Source organism: Mus musculus, chromosome 1 (assembly GCF_000001635.26).
Source record: "Mus musculus strain C57BL/6J chromosome 1, GRCm38.p6 C57BL/6J".
In the NCBI taxonomy this organism is placed as follows: domain Eukaryota; kingdom Metazoa; phylum Chordata; class Mammalia; order Rodentia; family Muridae; genus Mus; species Mus musculus.
This window is the reverse complement of record NC_000067.6, coordinates 52,863,581-52,884,285: the sequence shown is the minus strand read 5'-3', so window position 1 is coordinate 52,884,285 and position 20,705 is coordinate 52,863,581. Positions and strand designations below refer to the sequence as shown.

General features: G+C 41.6%; 1 protein-coding gene and 1 pseudogene across 1 annotated transcript in view; one reads left to right on the top strand and one right to left on the bottom strand.

The window, feature by feature from the left end:
* The window catches only part of Hibch (3-hydroxyisobutyryl-Coenzyme A hydrolase), a 75,949-nt gene that overhangs the window by 36,701 nt on the left and 18,543 nt on the right, over positions 1 to 20,705 (bottom strand). Inside the window, exons 5-6 of the mRNA NM_146108.2 lie at positions 18,657 to 18,737; positions 15,328 to 15,380 (exon numbers count right to left, since the gene is read on the bottom strand). Of these exons, the coding sequence (NP_666220.1) occupies positions 15,328 to 15,380; positions 18,657 to 18,737 (134 nt within the window). The remainder of the gene's footprint in view (positions 1 to 15,327; positions 15,381 to 18,656; positions 18,738 to 20,705) is intronic.
* Positions 10,121 to 11,143, top strand: Gm16107 (predicted gene 16107; annotated as a pseudogene).

Here is a 20,705-nt window from a genome sequence, read left to right as displayed (position 1 = left end):
ATAAAACATGTTATACTGGTAATTTCCTCCATTGTTTTAAGAGTCTTTCCCTTATTCTGTACTTCTAGTTTGTCTTATTATAACCAAGAACTCAGAATTGTTCTGGAACATATTACTATGAATTTAAAAAGAAAATATCAGGTAGAATTAGTAGCTTTAAGTCAGGCTTCTGTTGAGTCCTGGACACAGATAACTCCAGTTCTCAACTCATAGACCCTGTCTCAGTTCTCCTCGATCGAATTAGTGCCCCTTGTCCTTTAACTAGCATAATTCCATAAACAGTACATAATTATATCCTTTATTATTTACATTGCAAGCTAAAATCTGACTATAATTCTCAATTTAAGTCCTATCATTTTCTTCCAAAAGAAAATCAGTGATTATCAAAACTCTTCAAGTTTCTCTGTGCATCATGATATACACACACACACACACACACACACACACACACACGCACGCACGCACGCACGCACATGCACACGCACACCTATATGGCATATATTTTATATGTTCTAACAATGTATGCAGCATATATTTTTAAAACTCCATTCCATGGCCTGCACAGGGTCAGGCGTTCCAGCCTAACCTACCCAGGGGACTTCACCTTCTTCTTTCTGTGCTCATCCCATCAGCCACTGCTTCAGAAATTTGAGTTGAAGATTACATTGCAGCTAAGAAAGGGCTGATATTAGGGGTAGAGACCATAATCTGAGAAGGCCACAGGCAGCATGTTTCAGAGAACAAAGCAAATAGTTGGAAAAGAGCAGGTCGTGAAAGGTGAAGGGGCAAATGTAGGTGGGAGTCAGAGAATCAGAGAGTTTGCTCTGAGATTGTATACCAGAATATCCTTAGGAGTCATTTTATCTCTACATTAGACCAGAAGTATTTGGTTTTACCCTAAGTTCCTGAGCTATCCGGTCTCAGGTTTATGGTCATTCAAGCAGTGTTAGGCATGGGTTTCATCTCATAGAAAGGACCTTAAGAAAAATCAGTTATTGGTTGATTACTCCCACAAGCTTTGTGCTACCATTGTCCCAGCATATCTTGCAGGCAGAACATCATTGTGATAGAGGACTTGTGGATGGCTTGGTGTGGGACTGTGATAGGCAGCCTATTTTGGTTGAATGGGACTCGCTCTGGTGACCCAATAGAGAAATCTACAAGGGAAGGAAAGGCAAGCCACATTCCCAGAATCAGGTGCCTTTCCATAATTCTGTGACTATCAGTCACTCAGACAATGTCCCAAGCTTCTGGCATTCTGGCTAGACTCCATCCCTACAGTTACCTGACTATAGCCAGGTATGCTCTTCCCCACAGTTACCTGGCAACAGCAAGATAGCCCAGCCCACTATAAGTGGGGCTGTTTGGCCCCTCCTCACTCTCTTTAAGCCCTCACCTTTCTTACTCTCTAGCCCTCCCTCTCTCTCTCCCTTCACCCTCTCTCCATGTGGCCATGGCCGGCCTCTCTCTTTCTACCTTCACTCTTTCTCTCTGCCTTTCTACAATAAAGCTCTAAAACCATAGACTGAGCCGGGCGTGGTGGCGCACGCCTTTAATCCCAGCACTCCGGAGGCAGAGGCAGGCGGATTTCTGAGTTCGAGGCCAGCCTGGTCTACAGAGTGAGTTTCAGGACAGCCAGGGCTACACAGAGAAACCCTGTCTCAAAAAACCAAAAAAAAAAAAAAAAACCATAGACTGTCTCTGCTCATCAAGGCTCACAGTGCTTGACCAATGGGATGGGCTTTCTCATAACAAGCCGCATCTAACCTCCTGCCAGAAGGCCATCCTGTGCTCTAGCCATGGACCTGACCAAGGACTCTCGCCTGCATGGGAACCATCCACCACCCACCGTGTGAGGTCAGTGGCTTAACACAGCCAGATGCCCACCCGTGGCCGCTTGGAAAGCATGCACATTCCTCCCACATCTGCCTGCCCACCCAAAGCACTGGAATTCGGGCAGGTTCTCTTCCACTCCCCTCTTTCCCCTACACCCACGGCCCGCAGCTTGATGTTTATATTTCTCTTGTGAGAACATGCAGAGTTTATTCCTGTACCAAAGATGCTGAACACGGGGCAAAGGCTCTTTAAGGTTCTATGTAGGCACTGGCTCAACATCTCCATCTTTAATGAGTTATGTAGGTGCTGTCTTGAGCAATGGAAACTTGCTGTCAGCATGTAGAGAGCAACCTATAGTCTGGGCAACAGCCTGGATTGGTAGGGGATTCTCATGAGTCCCCCTTTGGTCAACAATTCATTAGATATACCACAATCCCAGTACTAGAAGCTTCATTTGGTGACAAGAGATGGTCAGTTGGCCACAGACCATATGAAGCATTGAAGGAAGGAAGACCAGGGTATGGATGCTTCAGACCTGCATTGAGGGGGATCATGGGAGGTGGAGGGAGAGGGAGACCTGGGAGCAAGAGAGGAGGGGGAGGAAATAAGGGGTTGCATTTTTCCCCCCTTGCAGCTTTTAAATTCTTTCTTCTATGTTTGATTATGTGCTGAGGAAACTTTCTTTTCTGGTCCAGTCTATTTGTTTTTCTGTATGCTTGTACTTTGATAAGCATCTCCTTCTTTAGGTTAGGGATAGCTGGAAGTCAGTCTGGAGGTCCTCAGAAAATTGGACATAATACTACCAGAAGATCCAGCAATACCTCTCCTGGGCATATACCCAGAAGATGTTCCGACTTGTAATAAGAACACATGCTCCACTATGTTCATAGCAGCCTTATTTATAATAGCCAGAAGCTGGAAAGAACCCAGATGTCCCTCAACAGAAGAATGGATACAGAAAATGTGGTACATTTACACAATAGAGTACTACTCAGCTATTAAAAACAATGGATTTATGAAATTCCTAGCCAAATGGATGGACCTGGAGGGTATCATCCTTAGTGAGGTAACCCAATCACAAAAGAAGTCTTTAGATATGCACTCACTGATAAGTGGATATTAACCCAGAAACATAGAACACCCAAGATACAATTTGCAAAACACAAGAAAATCAAGAAGAGGGAAGACCAATGGGTGGATACTTCATTCCTCCTTAGAATAGGGAACAAAATACCCATGAAAGGAGTTACAGAGACAAAGTTTGGAGCTAAGACTAAATGATGGACTATCCAGAGAATACTCCACCCAGGGATACATCCCATAATCAGCCACCAAACCCAGACACTATTGCATATGCCAGAAAGATTTTGCTGAAGGGACCTTGTTATAGCTGTCTTGTATGAGGCTATGCCAGTGCCTGGCAAATAAAGAAGTGGATGCTCACATTCATCTATAAAATGGAACACAGGGCCCCTAATGGAGAAGCTAGAGAAAGCACCCAAGGAGCTGAAGGGGTCTGCAACCCTATAGGTGGAACAACAATATGAACTAACCAGCACTCCCAGAGCTCATATCTCTAGCTGCATATGTAGCAGAAGATGGCCTAGTCGGCCATCACTGGGAAGAGAGGCCCCTTGGTACTGCAAACTTTATATGCCCCAGTACAGAGGAATGCCAGGGCCAAGAAGCAGGAGTGGGTGGGTAGGGGAGCAGGGCGGAGGGAGAGTATAGGGAACTTTCGTGATAGCATTTGAAATGTAAATAAAGAAAATATCTAATAAAAAAAAAAGAAAATATTTTCTGTGCCTTTGGTTTGTGCCTTTCTCCTTCCTCTCTTCCTATTAATTTTAGATTTGATCTAAACATAGAAACATAGAAACATAGAACACCCAAGATACAATTTGCAAAACACAAGAAAATCAAGAAGAGGGAAGACCAATGGGTGGATACTTCATTCCTCCTTAGAATAGGGAACAAAATACCCATGAAAGGAGTTATCATGGTGTCCCAGATTTCCTGAATGTTTTGGGCCAGATTACCATTTCTTTGATGGAAGTATCAATGTCTTCAATTCTCTCTTCTGTCTCTGGTATTCTGTTGGTTAGGCTTGCCTCTGAGGTTCCTTTTCCAGTTTCTAAATTTTTCATTTCCAGATTTCCCATAGTTTGGGTTTTCTTTATTAATTCTATTTCTACTTTCAGGTTTTCAATGAACAGTTGTATTCATTTCTTTCCACTGTTTGTTTGTGTTTTATTTCTTTGAAGGTTTTACTCATTTCCTCTTTAAAGACCTCTATTATATACATAAAGGGCATTTTAAGGTCTTCTGTATTTCAACTACATTAGATCACTAAAAGCCTGCTGTGGTAGGACTGCCGGGCTCTCATGAGATATTCTGTCCTGGCTGTTATTAATTGTGGTTTCACACTAACATAGAAGCATCTGTGTTTGCAAAGATTGTAATTCTAGGTGCTGATATGTGGCTTCATCTGTTTTGGTTGGGTTTTTTGTTCCTTGGTTTCTGTTTCTTCTCTGATTCTGAGGAGTGTTTTGCCTGTAGGAAAATCTTCAGGGGTCCTGATGGATGTGGACAGTGAGTATTCCAAGTGAAGTGTGTTTCTGTGTATTGGGACATGAGGCTTAGGAATAAGGAAGGGCTATGGAGGACCTTCACAAGAGGGAGAAAGGCAGGGTGTTCCACCAGGATCTGTTTGCTTAGTTCCCTGAGAATGAAAGCAGAGTGAAGAGAGGCCACATCAGGTTTGATATAGAGCTGGGAATGAGACTGGGGACTGGACTTAAAGGAATGAAGCAAGGTGAACATCTGCAATTAGCTTACTTGCTTCCCTGGTTAGAGGCCTGTGGGTTCCCAGGGAGTACCTGCTAAGGTTGGAGGCTGGGTCAAAGCAATGAATGGGTATAATGAAGTTTGGAGAAGATCTGTGTGACCCAGTGTAAACGTGGGAAGAAAGGGAGGGGAAGTGCCATTAGATATTATACTTCAGAGCTAGGGATGAGACTGGGGATTGAATTTCAAAGAACAGGAGGAGAGGTGAAGGTTTGTCATTAGCCTACCAGTTTCCATAGCCAGAGTGGCCTGTGTGTTCCCAGCGAGGGCCTACAGAAATTGGGGGCTGGGATAAAACAATGAAGGGGAGGAGACAGAAGGAGAAGATCTGTAGGATCCACTACAAATTAAGTGGGGTAAGGCTGTTGCAGGTGCTCTGCTGCCGAGATGCGGATGAGACTGTGGGATTGGACTTGGAGGAATAGAGGGAGAGGTGAAGATCTGCATTGGCCTACCTGATTTCCTGGCAGGAGTGAAATCTTCCAACATAAAAAAGATTTTAAACATTAAATAAGCCTAAAACTTCAATTTTGATAGGAATTATTGAGTCGGTGGCCTATTCATTTTATCTTAAACAAAATATATTCATAATTTTACTGAAAAGCCTAGAAACAACCAGCAAGCTTCTGGTGCCCAGTGTATGTAATTACTCACCACCATTTTCTAATCAAATAGCCAGAACTGCCCTAGAGAACAAGGGGATTTGAACAAAGTGCATAGGATGAGCTGAAAAACATTGCTTATGGCAATGTAAAGAATTGCCAAAGATCTCTGGAGCACAGAAGCCAACAAGAAGGTTTCAGACAGCTCCACTCTCCTGGCTTGCTGTTGTCTTCCAGTCCTCCACCCACTCTCCTTCCTCAGTGTCTTCTTTAGCTTTCATCTTCTGCCCCTGGTTAAGAATACTGTGTGCTGCCGGGCGTGGTGGCGCACGCCTTTAATCCCAGAACTTGGGAGGCAGAGGCAGGCGGATTTCTGAGTTCGAGGCCAGCCTGGTCTACAGAGTGAGTTCGAGGCCAGCCAAGGCTACACAGAGAAACCCTGTCTCCTGTCTCAGGGAAAAAAAAAAAAAAAGAATACTGTATGCTTAAGAATTTCATCCTAGACTTAGCTCTGTGTATACCACACCCCTCACTCCCATATATTCCTATACACAACCTTTTCTATTGAGTCTTTCTATGCAAGGCTTCTCAACAGTAAAACAATGAATTCCTAAAACAAACCAATAAAACCCCTCATACTCTATTAAGTTGTATAGAGTGAATAGGAAAAGGGGTTGAATAATAGTGCTGATGAAAACTATAAATGACCCGGGAGTCACAATTTAAAGCTTCTAGTCAGGCTAGTCCACACCAATAGAGTCAGTCACAGTAGGTAGTTAATGTGCATAAAAGTAATGCAGAAAGGACACCGCTTTAATATTGGTACAAGCATAACCCAAGGTGCCAAAATAGCGCAGGGGGACCTGGCTATGAGCCAGTGAGGACACCATAAGAACACCCCAGTTGTGAGGACTAGGGGTTGGTCAGCAGAAGAACATGCCCCTGAAAAAGACATTTGTTTTTAATTTCCTTTTTTAAAAAATCATTTGTTTAGTTATTTTATGTATATGACACTGTAGCTGTCTTCAGACACACCAGAAAAGGGTATCCAATCCCATTACAGATGGTTGTGAGGCACCATGTGGTTGCTGGGAATTGAATTCAGGACCTCTGAAAGAGCAGTCAGTGCTCTTAACTGCTGAGCCATCTCTTCAGCCCCTGTTTTTAATTTTCTTAAACAGACAAAGCAACTTCTGTTCATAGTACATTTTTTCTGTTAGCTGACAATCTCAACTCTATCTGCCCCTTGTCTAGCAAAACCAGTACCAACAAAACCCTGCCTATGAACCAGATGAATTTTTCTGCATTATCCTAACACTATCTCCCTCATTTACTAGCCACTTATGAGATAGTTCACATACCAGGAGCATGCACACTATATGTGCATTCAAAGTTATACTACCTGCTTGTGCAACAACCCAAATTTCAGACACACATATTCAGTAAGACATTTGATTAAGATTAAGTAGCCCCACTGGATAGTCCATAGGCATCTCTCAATGAAGCTTCAAATTCAAATTAGCTCCTCTTCCCCTCCCCTCCCCTCCCCACCACTCCATACCCACTCTTCCTCCCACCTCTGAAAGAACAGTGCCTTTGCCCCACCATGGCCCTGACTAGAAACCTGGATGCCACCCTTCCCCCTTCTTGATCTCTTCTTGATCTTATGTCAAGTTTCATCATAGCTCTCCTAACCCACTCTCTTAAATTTACTCCACTGCCTGTTCTTCATTAATTACCTGGACCCTCATATCATTTCACCTGAACCCCTAAAATGGTCTCCTAAATAATCTCTTTTCTTTTAACCCTACTCCCCTCCAATCTGTTCTTTTCACAAGAGAGCTCTCTCTAAAATGTAAAGATGCTCTAGTCAAGCCCCTGCTGAGCACTTAAGTGGCTCTCCAGACTGACAGCAGGATAAATTATTCAGCTTGTCTTTATGCAAGAGGATGCTATGACTTCAGAACCTAACCCCTACCTGCTTCACATTCCAAATGTGGGCACACTGCAGTTTCCTGCAGCACCCTCCCTCTCTTGCACATACTAATTTCTTAGAAATCCAAGAGTTTCCCTCTCCCGCTGTTATACCAGTTATACATCTATAAATATGAACATATACGTGCGTATATTTCCACATATATTCTAAGAAGAAATTAACATGTACAAAGGAAAAGAACTCATGTCTCAAAGAGTGAACTGTCCAAAACTGAAGAACTACTTCTGGTCTTTCTTGCTGTGTCATCACAGGGCAGAGGCCATCAAAGTGAGCCAGTACACACAAGACTAAAATTAGTCTTAAGAGGGGCTTGATTCTTTTCCTAAATTTTTAAAATGATTGGAAAAAGAACAAGATCACTGGGGACTTAAAATTCAGAGAGTGGGAAGAACTGTAGCAAAGGAGGCAGAATTCAAAAGTTTCTCAAAAAAAAAAAATCTTCAATGTACTTAATAAAATTATTTCATTTTTCAAGTTCCATTAAGCCTCCTGCTTCTACTAAATGATGTTAAGAAAATTTCTGTTCTTTATTATAATAAGAAAGGGGTTCTTAACGTGTCATCTTCTCAGTTGTCAGTAACAGTAGCAAAACCGGAATACCTTTTAAAACTGAAAAAGGAAAGGGTTTACCTCTGTGAGCAGACACCATGACCAAGGCAAGTCTTATAAAGGACCACATTTAATTGGAGCTGACTCACAGGTTCAGAGCTTCAGTCCATTATCATCAAGGTGGGAACATGGCAGCATGTGCCAGAAGAACTAAGAGCCCTACATCTTCATCTGAAGGCTGCTAGTGGAAAACCGGCTTCCAGGAAGCTTCCGGAAATGCCCACACCCACAGTACCCAACAAGGGCACACCTACTCCACCCTCTAATAGTGCCACTCCCTGGGCTGGGCATATACAAACTATCACAACAGCCAATAGACCTGTATAAGGCATTAATGTGACTTTAGGGCTGTTCATTTATTTTCTTCTTATATCAAGACCAAGTCTCACTTGATATCAGTTGCAACTAACTCATTTACACTTAACTGAGCAGAGTCATAATTCCCTGTGGATGGTCTGTGCCCTAAGGCCACCTAGGCACTCTATTACCTGCCTTTCACACACACACAGGTGAAGGGGGTGGTGGTTCTAATGCTATGGTCTTGTTCCCCAATTGGTTCTTGATTTGGTAGTAAAGAAAGCCAGGGGGGCAGTTGCTGAGTGGAAGATACAGGTGAAACTTCTGTGTCTCAGAAGGAAAAAGGCAGCCTCAAGGAGAGAAGTTTTCTGCCATGCTTTGGAGGGAGAAGAACACAACAACCTTGTGAGATCTCGGGGGCTGGGGGGGGAGCTGGGGCCTGTGGCCACTAATACAGGTGGGCGGCCAAGGATGTTTGAAGGGAATAGGTAGGACTTGCCACTAAATTTAAGACTGGTGGAGAGACAGAAATAATAAATTGGGCACACTTTTCCAGGTGGGAGATATCTACACCCAACAATTGTGCCAAGAAGGCAAACTGTAAAGGAACAAACTGTGTGTGTCTTTTACCTGTGGATGCAGGGAAGCTGGAAGAGTGGTAGTGCAGTCACCTCCCAGAGCTAAAGGCGGGCAGAGTAAAAGGAATGCCAGGTGGGGGCTGGTAGCACAGCCAATCCCAGACCAAAGGTGGTAGTTTAAAACTATACGCAACGCACAGGACCCATACATTTGCCATAAGCTCTGTAACAAAGCCTTCCTATCACAGGCTTAAAAACTTTTAATCCATTTCGATCATATAATAACCCTTCTAAATTCCAAGTTGGGATCTAACAACAACAACAAAAAAAGACAGACAAGAGAAAAATGTGTACATATGGAAGCTACCCCAGGAAAAGTCAGAAATCTCCAAGATGTGGCTCATGTAGCCTTTTTGACTAAAAGATGTGGTGAAAGCAAGCCATGAGCAGCTGACCAGAACATTGCTACAATAGTTTGCTTCATAGGTTAAAAAATGGTGCCTTCCCATTGGTTAGAAATTCTGGTGACTGCCTCATCCTTAGCTTCCTGGTATACAACAGACATCTTGCTTTTCTTAGAATAAACTGTTCAGGTTTCTGCTGTTTCTAACAACAATCTGTACGGCAGAGAGGCCCTCATGAGCAAACACATCTGGTCGTCCACAACCACAAAATCTTCTGGTAGCCCGTCTTAAAGACACCTCAAGAAATAAAAAAGCAATGCCATACTACTCGAGTAATTTAAGCTGGCTTGAAGGAACCAATTCTCCTATTGTAATGTTCAGGGCTGGCAAAGTCCACAGCTCAGCTGACAAGAATAGGAGTGCACACACAGATCTCAGACATGGATTCCCCCTGTGCATACTTGTGTGAGCTTTAACTCTTAAGCAACTTCTCTGTTACATACTCTTTGAGAAAAATGAGGTGTCAGAAGTTGAAAGGGCAAAACAGATTTTAAATGTTGTTTCTCAGTGAAAGTATGAACTTTTATCTCAGGAATGTACTCATAAATGTTTCTTCTCATGAATACCAGAAAAAAAAAAACAGTACTTTTATATGATGTGGTCAACTGAATGAAGAACCTCTTAGTAATACTGATTTTTATTTTATTGCATATGAAAATATGAAATTATAGAAGTTCAGAAATCTGAAACATGACAAAATTTAGCCATTTCCTCTTCAAAAGGCTGTTATTCTTCATGGCGGGTAACACCAGAGTTAAACAGTCATTTTTTCATACTAGGAAAAAATACTTCCTACAGCAATGTGTGTGTGTGTGTGTGTGTCTGTCTGTCTGTTTGTTTGTATAGAAGGAGGAAAGATCATGCTCATGGCACCACCCCGTGGATGCTTAAATTCCTAACAAACTGAAGTTATTAGAGGCATGCTGATTCTAACAATTTCCTTCTAAATATTCCTGTGAGACATTGCAGCAAAGCAAATATGTGAAAGTTGTAAGAAAGAATTTGGTCGAGAAATTCCTAGAAGTATTCACTGAACTGACAGAAAATAAAGAGAACTACAAAAGTTCTATAAGCAGTTCTCAAAATATATATATATAAAGCTTAGAACTCATAAAGACTCTGACAGTCAGAAGCAGCTTTCAGAGCTGTTGTGACACGACACATCTCCCTGGGGCTGTGATGGTTCTCTCAAGAATGACTGCACCAGAACAAAGGAAAACTGGAAGTACTGCAATTTTATCACAGCTGAGACCATGAACATGTAGGAGTAGGTCACTAACTTAGCCTTTATGGAACATCTCTGAAAGCATGGCTGAGAAATGATCTACATGTGTGAGAGCGTTGTTGAGTACTGTGAGCAACAGCTAGCTGAAGGATTTTGAGGGCAGGCCTTAGGGTCAGTTACAAAAGAGACTGGAACTTACAGAAAATGAAGAGGAGAAAAAGGAACAGGAAGAGAGAAGGACAATGTTTGCAAAGCTCAACCAAATTATGAAAGATACCTTGGGAAAAAAGGTTGAAAAAGTGAAGTGTCAAACTGATTGGGGACATCCCCACGCTGTGTCATCACAGCACATGTGGGTAGACAGCAAACATGGGAAGCATCAAGAAAGCTCGCACCCTCAGAGGCAATGCAAGGACAAGCTCCATGGCAGCAAGGAAAAACCTGGAGATAAGTTCTGACCACTCCATTATTGAAACCTTAAGGCAAGAGGCAGAGGCTGACAATCATGGCATCTGCTAAGGATCAGGTTTTCTTGCAGCACTCCTGCCTTCTGGCTTCAGCCTGGAAGATCCACAGACACCTGATAACAGCTTGGTCTAGGTATTGATGAAGATGCTCCCACTGTCGACAATACTGTAACGGAAGAAATGCCAGCCCTGGAAGGAGATGCTGGCAAGGCACGAATGGAAGTGGACCAAGCTTTCACCAGAAAACTCACATGTTCACCCTCGTTCATCTTGATAACACATGTTCCAGGATTTTTTTGTTGATTTTTGTGCCATGAATACTAAGAGGAAGATAAAATTTCTTTCTATGTGTGATACTGTGGTACTGCAGGCTTATTTCAGCAGTTTGGAATACCATGTGCTGTAAGATGTAACATAACCTATTGTTAACCTTGCAGTCTGAAGTACTGAGCTGTCAGGCTGGATTCCTTAGTCACAGAACTCTTCTAAGATATATCTTCATTTTTTAAAGGAATTTTAAAAAATGTTAAGATGGCTTCAGTTTCATCTTCTAGAATCCACTTTTTAAAACTCTCATCCCTTGCAGATAATCCTGCATGTACTAGTGTAAGAAGTAAGAACAAAAGCCAACACAACTTGACAGGAATTCCCTACATGGCTTGTGTTCCAAGGACTAAGCTTCCCTAGGTCTTAGGTCTAGGTCTTGAAACACAGCAAGACTTGTGAGTGGAGATACAGTACCAGGTCACATTCTCCTTTAAACTGAGGTTAAATTAAAAAAAAAAAAAAAATGCACCACTACCAAAAAAAAAAAAAAACCCAAAAAATAAACAAAAAACCAAAAGCTAATGACCAAAATCAAAACAAAGAATCTCTACCCCTCTACCCATACACTCTTCTTAAGTCCTAATTGCCTCAAGTCATTCTCAGTTTTTGAATGGACTGGTAAGATTAAATAAGCAAAAAGGCCACTGACCTAGACTGTCACTATCCTCTGAGATCTCATATAACTGACTAACAAAACGCAATCTCAGCACTGAAACTCAATCTAATTTAGGAAAATACTTCTGTGACTGACAGCTGAGCTTCAGCCACTGCGTGTATTCAACTGAGAAGACCAACCTGGAGTTATGCAGTTTTCTTTGCTCCTTCTTCAGCCTAGGAATGCTGGCTGCTTAAGCTGCCTGTCAGACCTCTCAGCCTCTTCTGACTGAGTACTGGCCCGCCCACAGACTGGCTGCTTATGATACCCTGAATCTGATACCCTCCTTCTGTCTTCCATAGGCACAAGGCATGCATGTGACTCACACCTATATATGTAACATTTTTAAGCAGTGTAGCCAATGCTGGCTTATTCATGAACAAGAGATCGCAAGTTTACAGTGTATGCATGTTTGTGTGCACAACCGTGGACTCATGCATGCCATGGCCCATATGTGGAGGTCAGTCAAAGAGTACAAGCTTAGGCATTGGTCCTACCTTGTTTGAGATAGTCTCTTTACTGTCCACCACTGCAGACTCCAGGTTACCTGGCTTTCCTTGGAACTTCTGGGGCTTCTCATCCCACTCAGAGCACTTGGACTACAGATGGAAACTACCTTGTTGGGTTTACATGGGTTTTGAACTCAGGTACACATGCTGGTACAGCAAGCACCATTACCCAGTGAGTCACCTCCTCATCCCCACACTCAGTTGGTATTGCTCTCAGAATGGAAGTCAGCTCTACTGCATTATCATCCTTCCTTACAGTTCTCAGCTCTTCCCACCCTTTCATCTCAGCCTGCTGCCTATCTGCCTGCCTGCCCGTCTACTGATGGGTTTCCTTCCTGAGGCCCCATTTTCCTGAATGCTTTGGGCATGTCTGCTGCTTTGGTTCTCTGGTTTCTCCAAGTTCTCTTTACATCTCAGAGCATTTCTTGGCACCTCAGACAACTATTACAGGTGTTTCCCCCCTTTCCTTTTTGTTTTATAACAGGACCACACCATATAGCCCAGTCCAGTCTGTCTTTCTTTTCATGATCCCCCTACCTCAGTTTCCTGGGTGCTAGAGTTACAAGCCTGTGCCACCAGCACTAACAAGGCCTTTAAGTTCCCAAGTTAGTGCTGTCTCGACAAGTATAACCAAACATGCTAAGATACTAATATCTGCCCTCAAGGATGAAGGAATGGACTGTCTTCGAAAAAAATGCTTTTTTGGTTTTTTTTTTTAGATTTTGTGTGTGTGTGTGTGTGTGTGTGTGTGTGTGTGTGTGTGTGTGTGTATTGCCTACATGTATGTATGTGTACTACATGTGTGCCTGATGCCTATAGAAATCAGAAGGGGTCAGATCCACTGGGACTGGAGTTATTGATGCCTATGGGCTACCATGTGGGATTGTCAGCCATTATTCCAAAGAGTCATAAAAAGTAGTTGCTGAGCGGGTAAAGACCCTGCTACCAAAGTCTGAGGGCCTGACCTCAGTGCCAGGATCACATGGTGGAGGAAAGAACCACGCTCATCCCACGTGGTGTCCTCTGGCCTCCCATGCTCACCATGGTACCTGCGCCCCTCTCCCCAAACATAAATAAATGTTCTTATAGGTGTCCTTCTTGTACCCACAATACCTTTCCAGGGTTAGTTCAATCCACTGTCTTTTCCACTCAGCCCCTTCTCTGCCCTGCAGCTCCATTCTGATCCCTCTTTCAGCAAAGACTCAATTGTTACAGTCAGCAGCAAACAACCACTTGTTCTGTGACTATTTCATGTTTTCTCCAATTTCATAGCAAGTTACTCAAAGTATATCTTAGTCTTCATAATAGCACAAACACCAAATAGCACATCTGTCAATTGACAGGAGCCTCCCCCCACCCCCGTTTTTTAAGGAACCACCAAACTGGGTCTGGAGGCATAGAGCTGCAATCCCAACTCTTCAAAGTTAAAAACAAGTGAACTGGGAGACCAAAAAGTGCAGAGCAAGACTCTGTCTCAAAAAAGAAAATAACATTCCAGCACTTCCACGAATGCAAAATGTTATAGAGCAGAAACAAGTCAGTAATCCACCTCCACACCATTGAAGGCTGAACGTATTTTTTTCCCAACACTACTGGAAGCCCTGCTGATGTATAAGTAGGAAAGGGGGCAATACACCTGCAATGTATATGTATAAGGGGGCAATACACCTGCAATGTATATGTATAAGGGGGCAATACACCTGCAATGTATATGTATAAGGGGCCAATACACCTGCAATGTATATGTATAAGGGGCCAATACACCTGCAATGTATATGTATAAGGGGGCAATACACCTGCAATGTATATGTATAAGGGGGCAGTACACCTGCAATGTATATGTATAAGGGGGCAGTACACCTGCAATGTATATGTATAAGGGGGCAGTACACCTGCAATGTATATGTATAAGGGGGCAGTACACCTGCAATGTATATGTATAAGGGGGCAGTACACCTGCAATGTATATGTATAAGGGGGCAGTACACCTGCAATGTATATGTATAAGGGGGCAATACACCTGCAATGTATATGTATAAGGGGGCAATACACCTGCAATTCCAGCCAGCACTGGGGATGCAGGCAGGAACAACTTGAGCTCAAGGCTGTCCTAGAGCACACGACAAGTTCATGGCTTGCCTGAGCTACACATCAAAGCCCTGCCTCAAAAAGCAAGGGACAGGGATGAAGCTAAGTGGTGGAACGTTTGCTCAGGGTGTATATGGTCCTGAGTGCAATGCCCAATATTCCAAAAGAGGGGAAATTTCACATGTAAACAAAACAGTGCAAGCAGAACTTGGGAGAGAGCTCAGTGGGCAAAGCCTTCACATGCAAGCATGACAATACATAAGAATCCCTAAAACTAACAGAAAGCAACCTAAAAGGAGACAGGAGCAAAACCAGGAGAATCTCTAAAGTTTGCAGGCCAAGTGGCCTGACATACACAGGAGAAAAACAACAAGAAGCTTGGCTCAAAGAAGGCAGAGGTGAAGGCTGACAAACAAGGCTGACCTCTACCCATGCACCATGGCAGATGCATGCTCATATACTCTCTTATATGTTACCCCCTTATCACGCGCGCGTGCGCGCGCGCACACACACACACACACACACACACACACACACACACACACACACACAAAGAAATAAGTTTCTGTTGCTTAAAACAGTTTGCTAACTACAAGGATTAAAATAGGTTATAGCATAATTAAGAACATAAAAAATGATCTTTTGGGTTAAAGAATCTAAAGTGCTCCAATACAATTTATATCCCAAATCTCCCAAAATCTGAAACTGAAATGAACATTTGTTCCAGTAAGCTGTATTATATTACACTCACTGTCTAATTTTTATGAAATAATCATTATTTTAATACAACTTATTTATACAATGAAAATAACAAAAGGTCCACTTACCCCACCCATTGTGATTCCATCAATAAGGGCAACATATGGTTTCTGACAAGATGCTAGAACAAAGAGAGCTTTGGTTAGAATATCTAAAACATCTTCTTTCCAAAAGTCATACTATGCATACTCTAGTTTCCTTAGATAATGTTTAAAGAAAATCAAGACTATTACATGGGCTGTAATGTAAATGATATTTAAACATCAAGTCATATACAATCATGGTAAAAATACTCATCATTTAACAACTCAGCCTTATGTCAGAAACATGCAAGTTTTGAATTACTTGGCAGCTAAGAAAAATAACTAACATCTACCTTATAGGCCACATACCCAGCTGTGCGTTAAAGAGCATGTCTACTATCTATACAATGATAGCATCTGGAGACACACAGAGAAGTACACAGAAGAACAAACACAGATGGAAGGGGTCAGACCCAGACTCCAGTCTTACTTTACTATTAAGTGAAGAGGCAACTCAGAAGGCACTGAGTGATAGCCATGTGAGTTATATATGACATGCACATATTAGATAAGTGTTTCATATATGTCATACACAAGTGTGTCCTCATCTATAACATACATCCTCAGATATCCCTGTTTGAAAAAAATTCTATGAATCACATAAACATTTACTGTCTCTATTTCCTTTTATAGGATTTCTTCTCAGAGAGGAAGCAGAACATAATAAAAACACAAAGTACAAGGTTTTTGTCACAGTTTACTAACAATACTACGCCTGATGTATGTAGAGAGAATATCTTGTGTCTGTATGAATATGGCACCTGTTAATAATAAATCTGATGGCCTATGGCTTAAGCAAGAAATGAGAGGTGGGACATCTGAGAGGCAGAAAGAATTCTGGGAGAGTGCCCAGCACAAGAGATTTGCCTGGAATTACATCATGAGATGAGCATATGGTACCTGGGCACTGGTAACCAGCCACATGACAAAATGTAGAGTAGAATATATGAGTTATTTTAAGTTATGATCTAATCAGAGAAGAGTCTAGCTATATGGCAAGGTATTTGTAACTGTATTTTGAGTCTGAGTCTTATTTCTGGGAGTATGGGACTAAGAGGAAGAACCTGACCTAACTTCTACTGGTGAAGACCGAGACAGAGCTGTATTCTGACCCATCTGGAAATTCCCAAAGTATTCACAGACAAAGCACAGCTCAGACTTCACACAAACAAGGTCTATATGCGAAGTTCTTTAAAAGCTACAAAAGAAATTATTGATTGTGGTAGAGATATAGACACTCACCCCACATCAACATCTACAGACATGCATATTTCATATATAAAACATTAAGCAATAACTAATGCAGGACATTAAGCCAGAGTCTGCTAAATTCCTTGTTGACTATAATGCCACAATGTATAGAATTTTTACCTTTTGATTTTCTCTATATATACCTTTCCTCTACATATACTTTTAATATTTTACCAAATACTATCTTTATATTACCTAAATGTTTTCTATTTCTTTTTATTTCATGAAAATATGAGTACTTATTGGCCACATGGAACCATTTCTATTAAATTATAATTTATCAGTGTTGGATATTGGTTCTAATGCTTTGATTCAATCATGAATCTGCGTGTCCAAACGCTGAAGGTACTTGTCCCTAATTGCTTTTTGATTGATCAATAAAGAATCCAGTGGCCAATGGCTGGGCAGAGAGACGGTGCTGGACCCTTAAGAGTTATGGGGACTAGCACAGCAGAAAGGAGGAGATGAGATCTCCTTAACTGTGTGTAGGGCGGGGAAGACGGGATCAGATTTAGAGCTGCAGAGGGAAGATCATCTAAAATGTAGGTAAGAAGGAATGCAGCCCCTGGAAGGGCTGCTCAGAAGTGTCTTAGGCAGCAAAGATAGATCATAAGGAGGTGAGTCATGAGTACCAGAGGGAAATCTATAATAGCTGGGCAGATAATTAAAACTGCCCAGCCTTGAGCCAGTCTCAGCATATTAAGATTAACTGAGGGGTGTGTGTGTGCGTGTGTGTCTGTGTGTCTTTCATTCACGGAACCAAAGAGTTGCTGGGCAGGTGGCTGGAAACATATCCAGTAAGAAGCATAAAGTGGAGTAGCTAAAACTTCACACAACATATCCACATTTAAAATTTAGTTTCTTGGTTACATTAGCCACATTTCAAAAGTTCAGTGGCTCTTGAAATGGACAACACACATGCAGCTGTACAACTTGTTAATCTTCTAAAAACAATTGAGCATGTATGGTATTATACTATAAATTATAACTCCACAAAGATTCATGCAAAGACTACTATGAAAGCTGCCAGTTCTCCTTGATAGTGTGGAACAAGTTGCTGTCTTTCCAGTCTGCACTTGCACAGCTGCTAACCAGCTATTCTTACTTTCTTTCTCATAGTCACTCATTCTTGTATATTCAGTCCTCTTCTGAACATCTGTCTGTCTGTCTGTCTGCCTGCCTGCCTGCCTACCTGTCATCCCAAGCCTAGGGATTAAACTTGAGGCCTCTGGATTACATATTCCCAGGTTTCTATAGAAATTTTTGTATAATTAGGCAAAACAATTCTTAAGTTAAAAGAGAAAAATCCAAGGGTAGTCAAGACAAAAGATGTGTACAAAAAAAAAAAGTCTCTGGGAAATTTTGGAAACAAAGTTATATAACATATCCATTCCATATTTATTTCTAAGTAAACCAACAATTGGTCTCTAGAGTACAAAATACAAGGGCTCAGCCATCTCTATCAGTAAAAACCAGAAAGTTCCTCTTATGTATAACCGTAGACTAGATAACATGGGAATATTGACAATAACGGACAGTACAGAAGTACAGGAGTCAACACCAATTCTGAACAGTGAACTGTGACCCTAAGCTAGAAAACCACAAAGGAGACCGAACCATAACTTACAACTTGATGCAAAATCAGAATATTGCTACTATGTCTAGACTTATGGATACAAATGTTGTATTAATTTAACTTTTCAAAACATGTTTGGCTAAAGTAAATGTCACTTGACTTGCATAGAAACCTAGAACTCTGACTCTAGAAATTTCCACTCCAGAGTTCCCAGAGAAATAGAAAATGGTACTTTATTTTGTTTAGAAACCTGGGACCCAAGTTTTCTTGTCTTCTGAAAAAGCTAACTAAATGATCAAGAATCCATATTTTCAATTGATTTTAACAAAGACAATATAATTATTCTATAACAAAGAAAATAATTTTATCAGTATGATCAGTAGGAATGTTTCCATAAAGAGTGCCTATTGGTTGCATTTTAACAGACTACAGTGCCGTTCCATCTCTGGATTCCATGTTCAAAGCTCAGAGCAGATCACACACATACCAATTGCATTGTTCAAGATGTATTCTTCTCTGAATAAATCTTGAGTTAAATTCTGTCTTGCTTTTTTAGCTTCTGAGAGTGCTAAGGAAGGAGGAAAAGAGAAGAAAATGAAGGCAAGAGCAACTACAAATCATAAAGACGGCTTCTGGTCAATACAGTCTCAGATATCATTAAGTGCTGAAAGCAGGGGAACTGTCAGATGGCTTTAATGTTTGAAGTTACCCATGTTGGTGACACATTACCCTTTGGCAGAGACCCATGATCCAATGTCAAATTTTCAAAGAAAAATTCTTTTGTAAGTACATCACACACACACACACACACACACACACACACAATCTGATCTTTCACCCACAGTTTCTGGCTCCTTAAGTCCCTTTTCAAAGTAGGTCACAAACACTAGAACCTCTCTGCTCAAAGCAGGTCACAGTCTCTGTTCTTTCCCTCCCACTACTTAGAGCTGGTTATAGAGACATTCTGACCTGTATCACAAGACCCTCATTTGAAGAGTCCTCTTCCAGACTTCAGAGGAAAAAAATGAGCAGAGGAAGCAGTGTCCCACTTGGTTACTTGCATTAGCTTAGACCTATTCACCAATCACATTTCTGCATGTCATTCTAAGTTAAACTCATGCTTACATAATGAAGTCTTCAGAAAATCCAAAGGCTCCAGAATAATTACAGATAATTTATCAAGAGAATATATCCTGAACAATGCCATTGGTTTATGTTTGTGCTTTGCTCTGAGCTCTGAAATTCGAGATTTAATAGATCCCCATGAGGAAGTTTCACACAGCCAAGAGAGCATGGAAGTTTCACAGCCACTTCCCTGTACCTGATCCAATGTTTGTGTCATTTAAGAGGACAGTACATGTAAGTATCACTCCAAATTCTGTGGCCACTGTGGCATACTAACTGACCCAGGCACCAAAATCCACAGATGCCCAAGTTTCTTGGAGGGGATGGTATCATACTATGCACTGTGAGTCTCCTTTAGGTGATCTATAACACCTAGCGTAAACTGTTGCCACATGGCATCTAGAGGAGAAAGAGAAGACAAAAAGGTTGTACCTATTTGGTACAAAATTTTTCCCAAATATTTCCCATCTATAGTAAGTTGAATCCATAAGGCAGAATGTCAGACACCAAGGGCCAACTAGAGTCTCCTAAGAAAGATCTGTTGAGACTGCTATTATGATGCAAATGAGGGATAGTTCCTGAAGGGGAAAACCCTTATCTGTTGCCCTTTGCTGAGCTAAAGGCTTCCCTACCAACTCTCAGACTCTAACTTCACCCCCAAACTTCCTCAGGGTTCCTTCTAATTTTATTTTAAGCTAATTTTATATAAATCACCTAGTTACATATAAATTAAAATTAAATTACATTCACCTTTAAAGTATCTACTTATTGTAGAATTTTCTAGAAATCACATGCATTGTTTTGTACATATACGCTAGAACAATTATGGAACTTCTACTGTGTCTAAAGAAGACTATAAAGTCAGTTGTGGGTGGTATTTATGTTAGAAATGTCCCCAGTAGGCTCAGCTATCTGAACACTTGGCCATGGGTTGTGGTGCTGTTTGGAGAGGGCCTGAGAGTTATAATCACTGGGACAGCCTCACCCCACTTAAAGATGGAGATAACCCCAGCTCTCTCAGTGCCCTGCTCTGGCTGCCTACTACCATTCCTCCCTGTCTCAGACTCTCCCCCAGAACCATAGGCTAAAATAAGCCCTTCCTCCTGTAAGTTGTTTTGGTAACAGCGTTTCATCACAGAACAGTGACTCAAACTAGAACAACTCATTTTCAAAAACTGCTCACAACTCAAAGCAGCTAACCTCAATCAAAGCATTTGGTGTTCCAATAAGGAGCCTGACAAGATTGTAGCCCTACTCTAAAGAAAAGGCCCCCTGGGGGAAATGAACAATAATTTTACAATATTCATGGTACACTCATTAAGAGATTGAGCACAGGCATGTATGAGACTCAGGTTTGACTCTTAGTGTACATGCAGTTGTACATATGTATACACACACACCACAAACACAA